Source organism: Camellia sinensis, chromosome 7 (genome assembly GCF_055761805.1).
Source record: "Camellia sinensis isolate YWXY chromosome 7, ASM5576180v1, whole genome shotgun sequence".
In the NCBI taxonomy this organism is placed as follows: domain Eukaryota; kingdom Viridiplantae; phylum Streptophyta; class Magnoliopsida; order Ericales; family Theaceae; genus Camellia; species Camellia sinensis.
The window spans coordinates 194,076,172-194,089,941 of NC_138967.1; the positions used below are offsets into that span (position 1 = coordinate 194,076,172).

Genomic DNA, 13,770 nt, shown 5'->3' on the forward strand with positions numbered 1-13,770 from the left:
TCACCACCCACCCGCCATCCACCTGCCACCACCCACCACTACTACCACCACCACCCACTCGCTACCACCTACCACCCGCCACCCGCCACCGTCACCCACCTACCCACCAACACCACCACCACTCGCCACCACCCACCACCCGCCGCCACTACCACCACCACCCACTTGCTACCACCCATCACTCGTCATCGTCACCCACCCACCCACCATCACCCATCCGCCACCACCCACCACCATCCGCCACTCACCCGCCACAACCACCCACTCGCTACCACCCACCACCATCACCCACCCACCACTACCACCACCCGTTACCTACCCGTTACCACCACCCGCCATCCGCCACCCACCCGCCATCACCACCACCACCCACTCGCTGCCACCCACCACCCGCCACCGTCACCCACTCACTCACCCACCCACCCACCACCACCACCACCCACCCGCCACCACCAACTACCCACCACCCACCGTCATCACTTTCCACCACCGTCTTCCGCCGCCACTTGCCACCACTTGCTATTTCTCACTCTTTTTATATTTTTAAATTTTTTAAACATTTTGTTAATTACCAAACGTGTTTGCAGTTTATGTTTTTCTAAAAGTAAATAAAAAATAAACAAAAACCAGTTTATAAAATTTTTATAAATATAAACTGAAAACGTAAACGTTACCAAACACACCATTGACTGGAAAAATAAAAATAAAAATCAGATGTATATGCTGTCTCCTACAATCCATGGTTACAATTGACTTTTCTTCCATCCATTAGCGCGTTAGTTCAGACGTAGTACATGTATTTATTAGATGTATGTGCTGTCTCCTACAATCCATGGTTACAATTGACTTTTCTTCCATTCATTAGCGCGTTTGTTCAGACGTAGTACATGTATTTATTAGATTTTACTGTAATATTACATAGCAATGTCAATCCCTGGTTACAATTCTCCTTTCTTCCATTCTTTTTAAAACATAATTTCTTCCATTCATCATCGTGTTAACTCACTGATACGCTAGCTGTCTTTCCATTCCATGCTCTTCTTTTTCTTCATTTTTTTTCCATTGTAATTTTCCTACTGGTTAAATCTGATTACGGTTGAGAAAAAACAGAACAGTAAGGCTTAATCTTTCTTCCTTGAGGACAACGTAGAGGAAGGAGGAGCTGGCTGGCTAGCAGGAATGGAGGGAATAGCTGTTACAGTAGCACTGTCTTTGGTTCAAACGGTTCTTTCCTCCCTTGACCGAGTTCCCTTTCAGAAAACTTTACGCGATCAAGTAGAAGAGGTAACAAACAGTTTGGGAACGATGCAAGCCTACCTTAGGGACATGGAAGGTAGAGAAGGACGCAGTTGGGTGCTCAAAGAAAGAATGAAACAAGTTCGGGATATAGCTTACGACACCGAGAATGTTCTTGATGAGATTATGCTTCATGTGACATATCGATATCATAGGCATAGAATCACCAAGAAAACCCATGAATTTTTTCACAATTTGGCACACTGGATTCCTTTACATAACACCATGTCCTCCAAGATGGAAGGCATTAAGGAAAGGATTGTGGGTATTACAGCTTCAGATCAACTTGGTGGCGGTGGTGGTGACGGAGGTGGAAGCAGTCTCTGTGAAGGCCCCAATTCCAGGCCGTGGGTGGAGCATTGTGATCATATTGAAGATGAAATAGTAGGCTTTGAAAAGCCTAGAGAAGAGCTTATTTGTCAGTTGAGAGGCACAGAACCGAGGCAAAAGACCATGATCATCTCCGTGGTTGGCCCTTGTGGCTCAGGCAAATCCCTTCTAGCAAAGAATGTTTACGGCATCATTAGAAGTCATGAACTGTTTGATTGCTATGCTTGGGTTCGTGTGTCCCATTCTCCAAAAATTGAGCACATCTTACAAAGCATGTTAAAACAATTTTGTTCATCAACGAAGGAACCAATACCCGATCATGAAAGTGCAGCAGTTACACCGGCCAAATTGTGGAATTATCTGCAGCAAAAAAGGTTTGTTGTTTTTCTAGATGATATTTGGAGTATAAAACATTGGGAAAATATTCGGGATGCATTACCTAATAAATCCAATGGAAGCAGAATAGTTGTCACAACTCGAAAGTTAGATGTGGCCTCTTTTTGCTCAGATGAGCACCATACCCATAATTTAACCTGTTTATCAGGTCCAGAGGCTTGGAAACTCTTCTGTAAAAAGGCTTTCCAAGCCAACAAATGTCCTCCGGAGTTAGAGGATTGGTCTAAAAAAATTATGAAAAGATGTGAAGGGAATCCTCATGCAATTGTGGCAGTAGGTACTCTGCTGTCAAAGAAACAACAAAATCCAACAGTGTGGAAAAGAATGCATGACAGCCTTGTTTCCGAGGTTGGAACTAGTTCCAGTCTTTCAATTATCAACAAGCTATTGGCAAGCTACAAGGATCTACCGTGGAATCTTCAGAGCTGTTTCTTGTACTTCAGCGTATTTCCTGAGGATCACTCCATTGAGCGTGGAAGATTGGTTCGCTTGTGGATAGCCGAGGGATTTGTGGAGGAAACAAGAGGCAAAACACTGGAAGAGGTTGCAGAGGATTACCTCAATGAACTTGTTGGAAGTAATTTGGTTCATGCAACATGGAATTTTGATGGACGAGTGAAAGATTGTCGAGTTCTAAACTTTGTCCTTGAGTTCATCATTCAGAAGTCCGAGGAGGAGAACCTTGTCTCAGTTCTTGCAAAGACAGCAGATACACGTTTAAGTGAGAAATTCCGACGCCTTTCTATCCATAACCCTAGCTGCATCACACAGATCAGCACAGTATTCCGTTCCAATTCTGTTCTTTCCAGTTCTGTTCGTTCCAGTTCTGTTCGTTCCACATTCTTTTTCAAGATGGACAAGCTTTCTGACCCCTCTGTAATTACAGACATGCTTGGTCTTCCTTCTTTCAACTTGTTAAGGGTTTTAGATTTTCGTGATGCCCCTCTAAATAGATTTCCTGAAGTTATTGTTCGTCTCACCCTTCTAAGGTACCTTAGTTTTAGGCGTACTCAAATTGAAAACATTCCAAAATCTATTAAAAAGCTTTTGTACCTTGAAACCTTAGACCTTAAGCAAACAGGTGTCAGTCAGTTGCCAAAGAAGATCAACCAACTTCATAATCTGCGCCATCTTTTGCTTTGTCGCGACAGGGGCAAGAATCATGTATGGTTGAACCCTGATGAAGGAGTGGAGATGGTTGAAGGAATTGGGGGTTTAACTAACTTACAGACGTTGTCACTTGTCAAGCCGGACAAGAACCACAAAATTATTAAAGAGTTGGGTGATTTAACTCAGCTCAGGAAGCTGGGGCTGATAGACCTCAAAAGAGAAGATGGAAAGGATTTGTGTGCATCCATTCAAAGGATGGAAAATCTTTCAACTCTTGATGTTAGTTCAACTGGCAAACAGGAACCTCTCGATATGCCTAGTCATGCTTGCCCTTGCCCTCATCTTCAACATCTATATCTCAAAGGTCACCTACCTGAGTTCCCAAAATGGATTTCCTCACTTACTAACCTGTTTAGGATCCGTCTCAAGTGGTCAGGATTGACGAGCAACCCACTTGTGGCCCTTCACAGTTTGCCGAATCTGATGGAGCTCCAAATGGATGATGCTTTCACTGGTGAAGAGTTGGTGTTCAAAGCTGGAGGGTTCAAGAAACTAAAGATGTTACACATTGAACAATTTGATCACTTGCATACAGTGGTAGTAGAGGAAGGATCAATGTCTGTGCTTCAAAAACTGACGCTACGTAGTTGTGGGCAGTTGAAGATGCTTCCATTAGGCATCCATAATCTCACTCGCCTCAAAGAGCTTCTTCTGTACAGTATGCCCACGGAGTTCATCGGTGGACTTCAAAAGGGTAGTGACGACCGTGAGATGGTAGAGCACATTGATGTCATCCATTCTTTCATTCTTCAAGACGATGGATCCTGGTCCCTGGATCAAAATCTTTCTTGATTCCTCTTGCTATATGAATCTACCATGTCCACATACAAGTACACCACCTGGTAAGCTTTACTCTCTCTGTCTCACACACACATTGTTGATATCCTTGTATGCTTATTGTAATTGAAACCAAATAAAAGACTGCAATTATGGGTTAGCAAGACAACAAAGTTGCCAGGATGTATAAAATTTCACTCGTTGTGCTAGCACACAAGGTTGGTAGAACGAATCTACTGTACCCACTGTTAGGATTGTGGATTCGAATCCTTACCTACATGCGAATGAACTACCTACAGCTCATGGATTAGTGGTCGTACTTATAGTGCACAACCCAAGGCGACCTTTGGGGTTTCAACTTCCTTAAGGTCTAATTCTAGTGGTCACCCCTCTCTAGTTGGGCTTTCCAACACAATACTTGTATTTATATCCTAATGTATTTGATTTATGTTCATGATTGGATTATGATATGTGGGACATAATCATCGTTTTTCCTCACAAAAATACTCTACCCATTTGTTTGAAGTAGGGATTGCTTGCAACATTGGAAGTGAGATTGATATGCCCCCACATATATAGATACTTTTCTTCTCCAATTGTATGTGTGTATATTTATACTCCCCAATCAAACAAAATAAATAAATTAATCAAAGATTCCAAACCTTCATGCCCCCACAATAAGTAACTTTCTCGCCCTCTTTTCATGATACAAACTTTCTTGGTTCTTTCTTCTTTTATGTTCATTTTTATACTTTAGTGGCTATATCAATTTGTTAAGTGATAAACCATAAAGTTCTTACCCATCTCCTCTATCTTTCAGGGTAAAGTTTAATCCAAAAAAGGCGGCATAACCCTATCTTTCATTTTATTTTATAATTTGATAAAAAACTATTTTATTTTTCTAAAAGCAAGAGGTTTAGAAGTCCTTTTCCTTCTAATTTTGACCAAATTACCTCCTTGTTGATAATAATTTTGCTGATCTACTTTTTTTCAACATGGGATATGCTTCTCGAAAATAAAATTGGACATTTAGCCTAATTATTGTGAAAGGGCGAATGGATCTCATTAGAAAATTCATTGGCTCTCCTATAAAAATTGAACTAAATATTTAATTTAGCTGGAGAGATTAAATTCAAGTAAATCATATTTTACCTTTTAAATAGATAGTATAAAGTTTTTAAATACTTGAATCACAGCAAATGTGTCACGTGGTGATGTTTTCTTTTTAATAATTATATATATACACGTCACAAATGTTTGCAAGGTGGCCAACAAATATATGACATGTTTAAGGTTTTGACGTGCGGTTTTAACTTGTTTAGCAAAAACAGTGATCCAACCAAATGACCCTATTGGCCCATTTTACTATCACTCAAACTTGACAAAATTTTAGATTAGGGAAAAAAAATATAACAAAATTTGCTTTATATTTTTTTTCAAGTTTTTCTTTTTATTTTTAAATTTAAGATCCAAACAACTTAAATTTATTTTTCATTTTTTTTTTTTGTTGTTGCTACAATTAGAGATTCCACTTCTATAACAGTCGTATTTCAATTTTTTTTTATTTTTTTTATTTTAAGAATCAAAAACCGATTTTAGACAAATATCCCTTGTGCCCAAACTTTCTTCCTTAAAGTACTCAAGCCAATAATGGCTATGCATAGTATGCAACTGCTCTAAATTGACATAATGTTTTTTTCCTTTTGCTTTACAAGTAGTGGTTTTATGAAAATAATTCAAAGAGTACGTAGTTTTTTTTTTTTTTTTTTTTTTTAAAAAAAAAAAAAATCCCTTTGGTAGGTCGAAGAGTTGGTTACTGAAATTTCATTCAACAAAATAAATAAAACAAAATAAAAGATTAGCATGTCTAATATGGTGCCTCCATAGCACAATGGACACCTACTAGTTATAACATTCTCTTGAAAATAATAATAATAATAATAATAACAAAGTTTGCTAAACTTAAAGAGACTTATGTTGTGTTTGGTTTGGAAATTTAAGGAGGGATTTGGAAAGGAAAGGAAAAAAGTGTGTGAAATTAAGTGAAATATAGATATATTTTATTAACATTTCACTTACGTTTTTCATTTCTCTTTCCAAATCGCTCATCAAATCCCTCAACCAAACACAGGATTAAAGAAAGTGACTGGAAAGATATTGACAGAAGTGATGGCCGGAAGAGGTGGTTAATGCAGACTCATCGATGATGGTCACAAATAATAGTGACCGAAAGAGTCATTAACAACAATTGCTTAGAAGTGATCAAAGGGATCACTAACAGTAATAACTAGGAGTGATAGTTGAAGATTGTTGTCGATGGTCAAATAGAGGTGATGATCAAAGTAGGTGACTAGAAGTAGAGGGGATTTATCAAAGGTCGTCGCCAATAATGGTGATTGGAGGGGTTGCCGGCACCCGTCGCAATAGTTTGAAGGAAAAAAAATACATTTTTTTGTATCATATTTATGTTCTCACATTTTAAATTTTTTTATAAATATAAAAAGTAGCAAATAGGGACTCACAAGTTAGTGATTTCCTAGTGTCTAGCGATTTTCCAAGGAACCGATACTTTACTTCAATGCACCAAAAAAAAAAGAAATTAAAAAAAATTAATGTTCCTTTCCTAGCCTACACAAATACGTACACATACACACAAACACATTTACTACATTTTTGGGTGATTCTATTTACACACACCCCTTCCTTTTTTTACACAACTTTCTTAATTCACACGCCCAAAAAAAAAAAAAAAAAAAATAAATTACTCAACACACACAATACACACACTCCCAATCCACACACCTTCTTCCACACCCAAGCAACGATCAAACCCAAATCCTAACCCTAACCCTGGACAGCAACTACCTTGCCGGCGGCGACGCAGCACCGGCGACGTACCGCGACCCCCCCTCTCTCTCTCCTCTCAGTCGCGAAAAGGAAGGTGATGACGACTCGCAGACGAAAGGGGATTCGGATGTTAATGGTCGAACCAATGTGTTTTGTTCGGATGGTGATAGTCGAACCAAATTCATTGGTTCGATGGTTGATTTCCGAACGGAGGCGATTCCTTCGACACTGGTAGTCTGAATGGTAAGAAAATGAGGCGATTCCACGATGCCCGACGTGGTGGGGAAGAGAAGTGGGAAGGCAATGGGTTCGCAGATGAAAGGGAGTTGCAGTGGTGGAGGAAGAGGTAACGGCGGTGATGGAGGAAAAGAGAGGCGGCGGCCATGGAGGATGGTGGTGACTGATGGTTAGGGTTAGGGTTAGGGTTAGGGTTAGGTTTTTGGACTGAAAGAGACGGGTTGGGGGAGAAGATGAAGGTTATTTTGGTAGTTTCATTTTAGGATTGAAATGTAATAAAAAAAAATTCATTAAGTGTGTGTAAAGAGGGTAAATGGTGTGTGCAAATAGCGGCTCCCTACATTTTTATAAAAATCAATTGTGAAAAGACGCAAATAACCCCCACCACCACTATCAACAAATCTGCATATTAACTTGTCCCCGTTCTCTGTCTTTCTCTCTCTCCCTCTCTCTCTCTCTCTCTGCCCACGCTGTTTCTCTCTCTAAAACTCATCACTCCTCTCCAAACTTCACCATCAATGGCGTAGACCAATCTCAAAATTGAAATCTCTTCACTATTTCACACATCAGCTGTCTAAACAATCTTTCTTCTTCTTCTTCAACACTGTCAGTGCAGAAACAGAGACAGCCTATACACACACGTATATATATGTGTGTGTGTGTGTGTGTATGAGGGAGGAAGAGGAGGATAGAGAGAGGAGGAAACCTGGGGAAGGTGGGCATTGGAGGGGGGTTATTGGAGTGCATCCATGAAATCGCAGCCGCACTGGCCTTCGCGAGGATGAGCGGCGACTCTGTTTACCGTGTCGACACCACGGCTCGACTCGCCCAATGGCGGATCGAAAATTTGGCTTCTTGTACTTACCGTAAATCCGATCCTTTCAAGATCGGCAAGTGGAATTGGTGAGTGAATTTTTTCTAAAATTGAATTTTTGATCAGTGTGTCCTGTGGATTTTGCCTCTGTTTTGTTTGGTTTCTGAGAAAACAGAGGTAATGAACAGAACGTATAATAATCTCGAATCGTAAGTTAATTTGGTTTTTTGATCAATGGAATTTTTTGGGTAATTTTTTTTTTTTCCCCAATGGAATTGGTGAGTGTACTTTCCAATAATTGAATTTATGTTTAGTCCTATGGATTTTGCCTCTGTTTTGTTTGGTTTCTGAGAAAACAGAGGAAACGAAGATAACGTATAATCTTGAATCGTATGTTAAGTGGGTTCTTTGATCAATGGAATTGGTGAGTGAACTTTACTATAATTGATTTTTTTTATTATTATTTTTTTTAGTCCTGTGGAATTTGTCTCTTTTTTGTTTGGTTACTGAGAAAACAAAGGAAAAGAACATAGAATCTTGAATCATATGTTAATTGCGTTTTGTGATCAATGGAAAGCTAAAACAACCCAAAATCTCATTTTTAAGTTCTCTATGGCTCCTTGTGATGAAAATTCAGAAAATACCAATTTAATTTCTTCAATTCTGTTGAATTCTCTGGGCAAACAAACAGAATATTAATTGGGAATTTATTTGGGTATGGCTTCTGTCTGGACCATGCTGTTGGGCCCATGAGGGCCCACCACGGGTCCCGTTTTGATAATCTAAACCGTTCAATGTGTAGAAATCGTCGAGTACTATATGCTTGTAAAAAATCACTTTGATCGGATATCAATAGCTATGTGATCAAAACAGTTTTTTATCAACCATTAATTTGTTCACCGTCCAATTTTTTTAATACGAAACTGATTTGATCATATAGCTATCGATATCCGATCAATGTGATTTTTCATAAGCATATACTACTCGACGAGTTCTACACATTGAACGGTTCAGATTATCAAAACGGGACCCGTGGTGGGCCCCCACAGGCCCAACAGCACGGTCCAGTCCGATTCCGGACTGGATAGAAGCCATACCCTTTATGTATCCCTTTTTTCCTTCTTTCTGGGTTTTTATGATTTTTGTTTTTGGTTTGATTTGCTGTAGTTATCCTTTGTTTGGCATGCTGTCTTTTATGTTTTCGTTTGGTTGCCGAAACAACAGAGGAAAAGAACAGAACATAGACTCTTGAACCATACGTTAATTGAGTTTTGTGATCAATGGAAATCTAAAACTAAAACAACCCCAAATCCAAGTAGTCTTTTTATGATGAAAATTCAGAGATTACCATTCTAATTTATTCAATTATGTTGAATTCTCTCGGCAGCCAAATAGAATAATAACTAGAAACTTAGCCCTTTTTTCCTACTTTCTGGTGAAAAAAAAATTTTCTCGTGTTTTTTAAAGTAATATTCCTCTATTTGGTGAAGTTTTTCATATTTTGTTGCTTGAATTGAAGGCATTTAACTGTGGAGAAGAATCGAATGTTGTTCATCAAACTGTATCCTGAAGTATCGAATTTAACAAGAGACAACCCTCCAATTGCATCTTTTATCATTCGAGTGATCTGCTCCGTGGGAGATCGGAAGGCTTTGATTCACCCAGGTACTAAAATTACAATTAGAATTGATATTGTTGATTTTCCATTTACTTGAGTGCATATAGTAATTAAGATTGTTGTTCTTTTTTATTATTTTGTGGAATTGCAGAAATTACAGACAAGCAGCTCAAGAACAATGATGATTTTGTTTGGGCTATTGAGGTTCCATTGACAGGGAAATTCATAATTGATGTTGAATTTCTTGATTTGAAGATTGCACCTCCAGATGCTGTATGCTTGCTTACCCTTAATTTCCCCCTCTTTTTTTTTTCTTTTATAAATAGACTGCTCGAATATGAATGGAAAGTCTTAAAAATAACTTACCTTTTGTTTTTTTTTGCATTTCTTAGCGTTTGGTATGACAAAAAACGACATAACATATTTTACTTGATTAATGAAAAACAAATTTATTTGGGCAGAAACTTTCACTTTTGAAAGATGAAAAAAAGCTTTCCGGATTAAAAAGTATTACTAGCACTACCTTCACCTCCACCACCACCCTGGCCACCGCCATCGCCACCATCATACCACAACCACCACCATCATCACTGTCCTACCACCACCACCATCGTCGTTGCCACAATCCTACCACTACTGATACTACTTCTAACATCAACACCACCACTAATATTACCACTAACACGTCAGTTTCAAGATTGTGACCAAACGAAGGAAAATGTTTCATAAGCTAATGTTTTCTGTCAAAACAAAGAGTGCTAGTTGGATTAGAGAATCACGATGGAAAGAGTCAATTCACTAAGGAAACAGTAGTAATGCTAATCACAATCTGGAATAGTTGTAAAGAATGTCATAGATAGTTTACCAAAAAAAAAAGAGTATCATAGACAGTATCATGTTTATGTTGTCTGTCAAATATGAAATTTCACAAAACATGCAGGGTGGAGAACCTTGCTCAATCTGGGCTGAATCATCTGCGCAAAAGCAATCGAATGCAACAGCCCTCTCTGCCCTTGGCAAAATGTTATCAGAAGGTATTCACACAGACATTGTAATCAACACTTCAGACGGAAGCATTGGAGCCCATCGCGCAGTTCTTGCTGCTCAATCACCTGTTTTTCGCAGTATGTTCTCACACAACCTCAAAGAAAAGGAACTATCAACTGTAAACATCTCTGATATGTCCATTGAGGCTTGTCAAGCTTTTCTCAACTACATTTATGGGAACATACAACAAGAAGAGTTTCTGAGCCACAGGCTAGGCCTTCTGCAAGCAGCTGACAAGTATGACATTGCGGACTTGAAAGAGGCGTGCCACGAGAGCCTTCTTCAAGATATTGACACAGAGAATGTGCTTGAGAGGCTTCAAAATGCTTCTCTGTATCGATTGCCTAAATTGAAGGCGAATTGCATGCGGTATCTAGTGAAATTTGGTAAGATATTTGACATTCGAGATGATTTCGATTCATTTATGCAATGTACTGACAGGGAACTTGTTGCTGAGATCTTCCATGAAGTTCTTGCTTCTTGGAAAGGTTTCTGAAATTCTGCTCAAAAGGGAGGTTTGGGAAAGAGAAGAATTGGTCAATTAGTTTATCTGTGTCCATGAAAATGGGTTGTTAGAAGAATTGTATTGTGCAAAAGAGTTAAATTCACCTTTAATCCTTAAATTAAACGATAATCATTTTTTCTATTTCATCTTTATACAATCATCTATATGGTCCTTAGTTTCTTACTAATGGACAATCGTTCAAATCGATTAAAAATCATTTTTCATACATATATACGCACACTAGCATTTGACCTGTGCTATGCATGGTTAAATGTATATGATAATGATATATATTAATATTTTATAAATTTGTAGATTATAAATTTATTTTTATTTTTGAAGTTTAAGGTATATGATGAAGATATTTGTTAACATTGCATGAATTTTTAGATCATAAAATTTAAAGCCCGATCTACTTTACCCTATGACCTAGCCGACGTACAACTTGGGTTAGCCCAACTTAAGTAATTTAATTTTGTAAAATTTTAGAGGCTTTAAGTAATTTATGTTCATAAAATTGTATGACCTTAAAGACTATTTTAAATTTGGTCAAGACTGAAGAAAAAATTTACTAACTCGAATTAAATTCATGTAAGAGCTTGAGTAAAAATTGTCACAACCCAAGTATTCTAATTTTTATTGTTAATAATATATTACCCTTGCATTGAACTTGTACGAAACTTTTAAAAAAAAATTGGTTAAAATCGTTCGTTTCTTAATTTTTAAATAATCAATTTTTTTCAGTTTATTTAAACTATTTCTACCTAATAAGCCATAAGAAGAAGTTGCACCAAATAGTCTGGTACAGACTTTCAAATTAAAATAAGTTATAATCACCTCTTAGAATCAAATAGGAGTGTAATTTTAGCCTGGCCTTGAGCACCCTTGAGTCTCGTGGGCTCCGGTCAAAAATCGAGCCAGACCACTTGTGCAAAATCTCAGTCCAGGGCCAAGCCCCAAGGAAATTCGAGTCTCAAGCTTGGGCTAGAGCTGGGCCTGACAATTTATTTATTTATTATTTATTTTTTTTACCAAAATAACTTTAAAATAACGTTTGGCAGGCCAGATAAAAAAAAGCATAACCGAGGCCCTAGCCTAGGGAGGTCAGACTAGGCAAGACCTTGAGCCTATTTGGGCCAAGCCTAGTTGGGTCTTGAGCGGGTTTCGAGCTAGCGGAACATTTTACACCCCTAGAACCAAACATCCCTAATGAATTATCAATATTCTTAATTATTATTCTTTCTTCTAAAATTAAAAAATTAAGTTTTTGTAAAATTTATTTTTACATTGAAGAAATGATTGTCTCATTGAACATAATTTTATTTTTTAAAACAATATTTTAAGATGCAAATTTTAATGAAAATTTGAAATAAACTTTTGAGAATGTGGTTTTTTTAGTATTTTTTAACTTTTTATGAAAAAAATGTAGAAAACTACAGAGAAAATGACTTTTTGTAGTCATTTTTTTGACCTTTTTTTTTTCTTTCTAAAATATCAACTTCCCAAAACAGACCTTAGTCTTTGATATCCAATTAAAAAAATGTCACATTATTTTAAGGGAAATTTTTTTAAGATCCATGATATTAAGATTTTATAAGATAAATGACATACAATATTTTTATAATAATTAAGGTCTCTCAACAATTTTATCCGACTCAAAGAAATTTCAATTTTCACAGAGAAATTTTCAATTTTCTCTATGATCATATCAGAAAATTTTCAAAATTTCTCTGTAAAAATTAAAATTTCTCCAAGTCGGGGCCGAAATTTCTTTGAGTTGGGCAAAATTTCCCTTGGTTGAATTTTCTTTGTGAAAATGTTGGGGGACCTTAACTAATAAAAAAAATATCTTAGGCCTCTCCTATAACACAAAGTTGAAGAGAGATATTTCACTAATAATCATTTTTAATAATATTTTATTTTTCTAGTTTGTGTAGTGTAGAAGAATTTAAAAGTAAAAAAAATCAAAAAAATGAAAAAAAAAATCACTAAAAAAAAGTATAAAAATCCAACTATTTTTTTTTGGTCTTCAACATAATTTTTTTCATTTTTTTCTTTTTAGATTTTTCTAGTCGAGTATAACCTAAACGTTTAAAATATTTTAAAAATTAAAAAAATTCATTAAAGGTGAAAAAAGTCAATTAAAAAGCTACTAATAGATAAAAATATGGGTCACAATTATAAGATTTTCAATATCAAAATTATGAGAAAAAATTATTCGAAGTTTTAATATTAAACACCCAACAAAGTTTTACTTTCTAAAATAGTTAAATTATAAATGATGGATGGTTTATATAAAATAATTAGTTCTATTTTTTTTCATTATCCAAAAATAAAAACAATAATAATAGCATATATTTTTTTATTGGATAATATTAAGTTAATATAATTGATCAAACCATCCACATGATTGCGTATCTCAATTTACTATATTATTATATTTGAACGAAAAATAAATACTTTAAAGAATAATTTTTTTTTAAAATGATAAGAAATGTAAAACTCTAAGTATAATAGTGGTATTTGGAAAAAAAATATTATATTATTTTCTAGACATATTTTATAAAATTTTGAAATGAGAAGATAATTTAGAAAAAAAAAAAAAAAATGAGGCATATTTCACTTTACCCCCTGTAATTTGGGTTGGGTATAGTTAACCTTCTTGACGTTTGGAAATAACTAGATAACTCTCATGTGGTTTTTGGACCAAAGTACACTGTCAGTTTTTTCATC

The 13,770-nt window shown here is 36.5% G+C and overlaps 2 protein-coding genes across 3 annotated transcripts; both read left to right on the forward strand.

Moving 5' to 3' along the window:
• Positions 1–1,179: 1,179 nt before the first annotated feature.
• LOC114308410 (disease resistance protein RPM1) lies at positions 1,180–3,984 on the forward strand. The gene has a single exon (XM_028253991.2). The coding sequence runs from the start codon at positions 1,180–1,182 to the stop codon at positions 3,982–3,984; it is 2,805 nt and encodes a 934-aa protein (XP_028109792.2).
• On the forward strand, positions 3,896–11,240 carry LOC114308428 (BTB/POZ domain-containing protein At1g55760). 2 transcript variants are annotated; one of them, XM_082880289.1, is made up of 4 exons: positions 3,896–4,034; positions 9,387–9,532; positions 9,637–9,758; positions 10,426–11,240. In XM_082880289.1, exons 1-4 carry the CDS (start codon positions 4,009–4,011, stop codon positions 11,026–11,028), a joined length of 897 nt encoding a protein of 298 aa, XP_082736415.1. In that variant the 5' UTR covers positions 3,896–4,008; the 3' UTR covers positions 11,029–11,240. The 2 variants fall into 2 exon arrangements, with proteins under 2 accessions (XP_082736415.1, XP_028109814.1); XM_028254013.2 differs by lacking the exon at positions 3,896–4,034 and adding an exon at positions 6,755–7,956.
• The last annotated feature ends 2,530 nt before the right edge of the window (positions 11,241–13,770 follow it).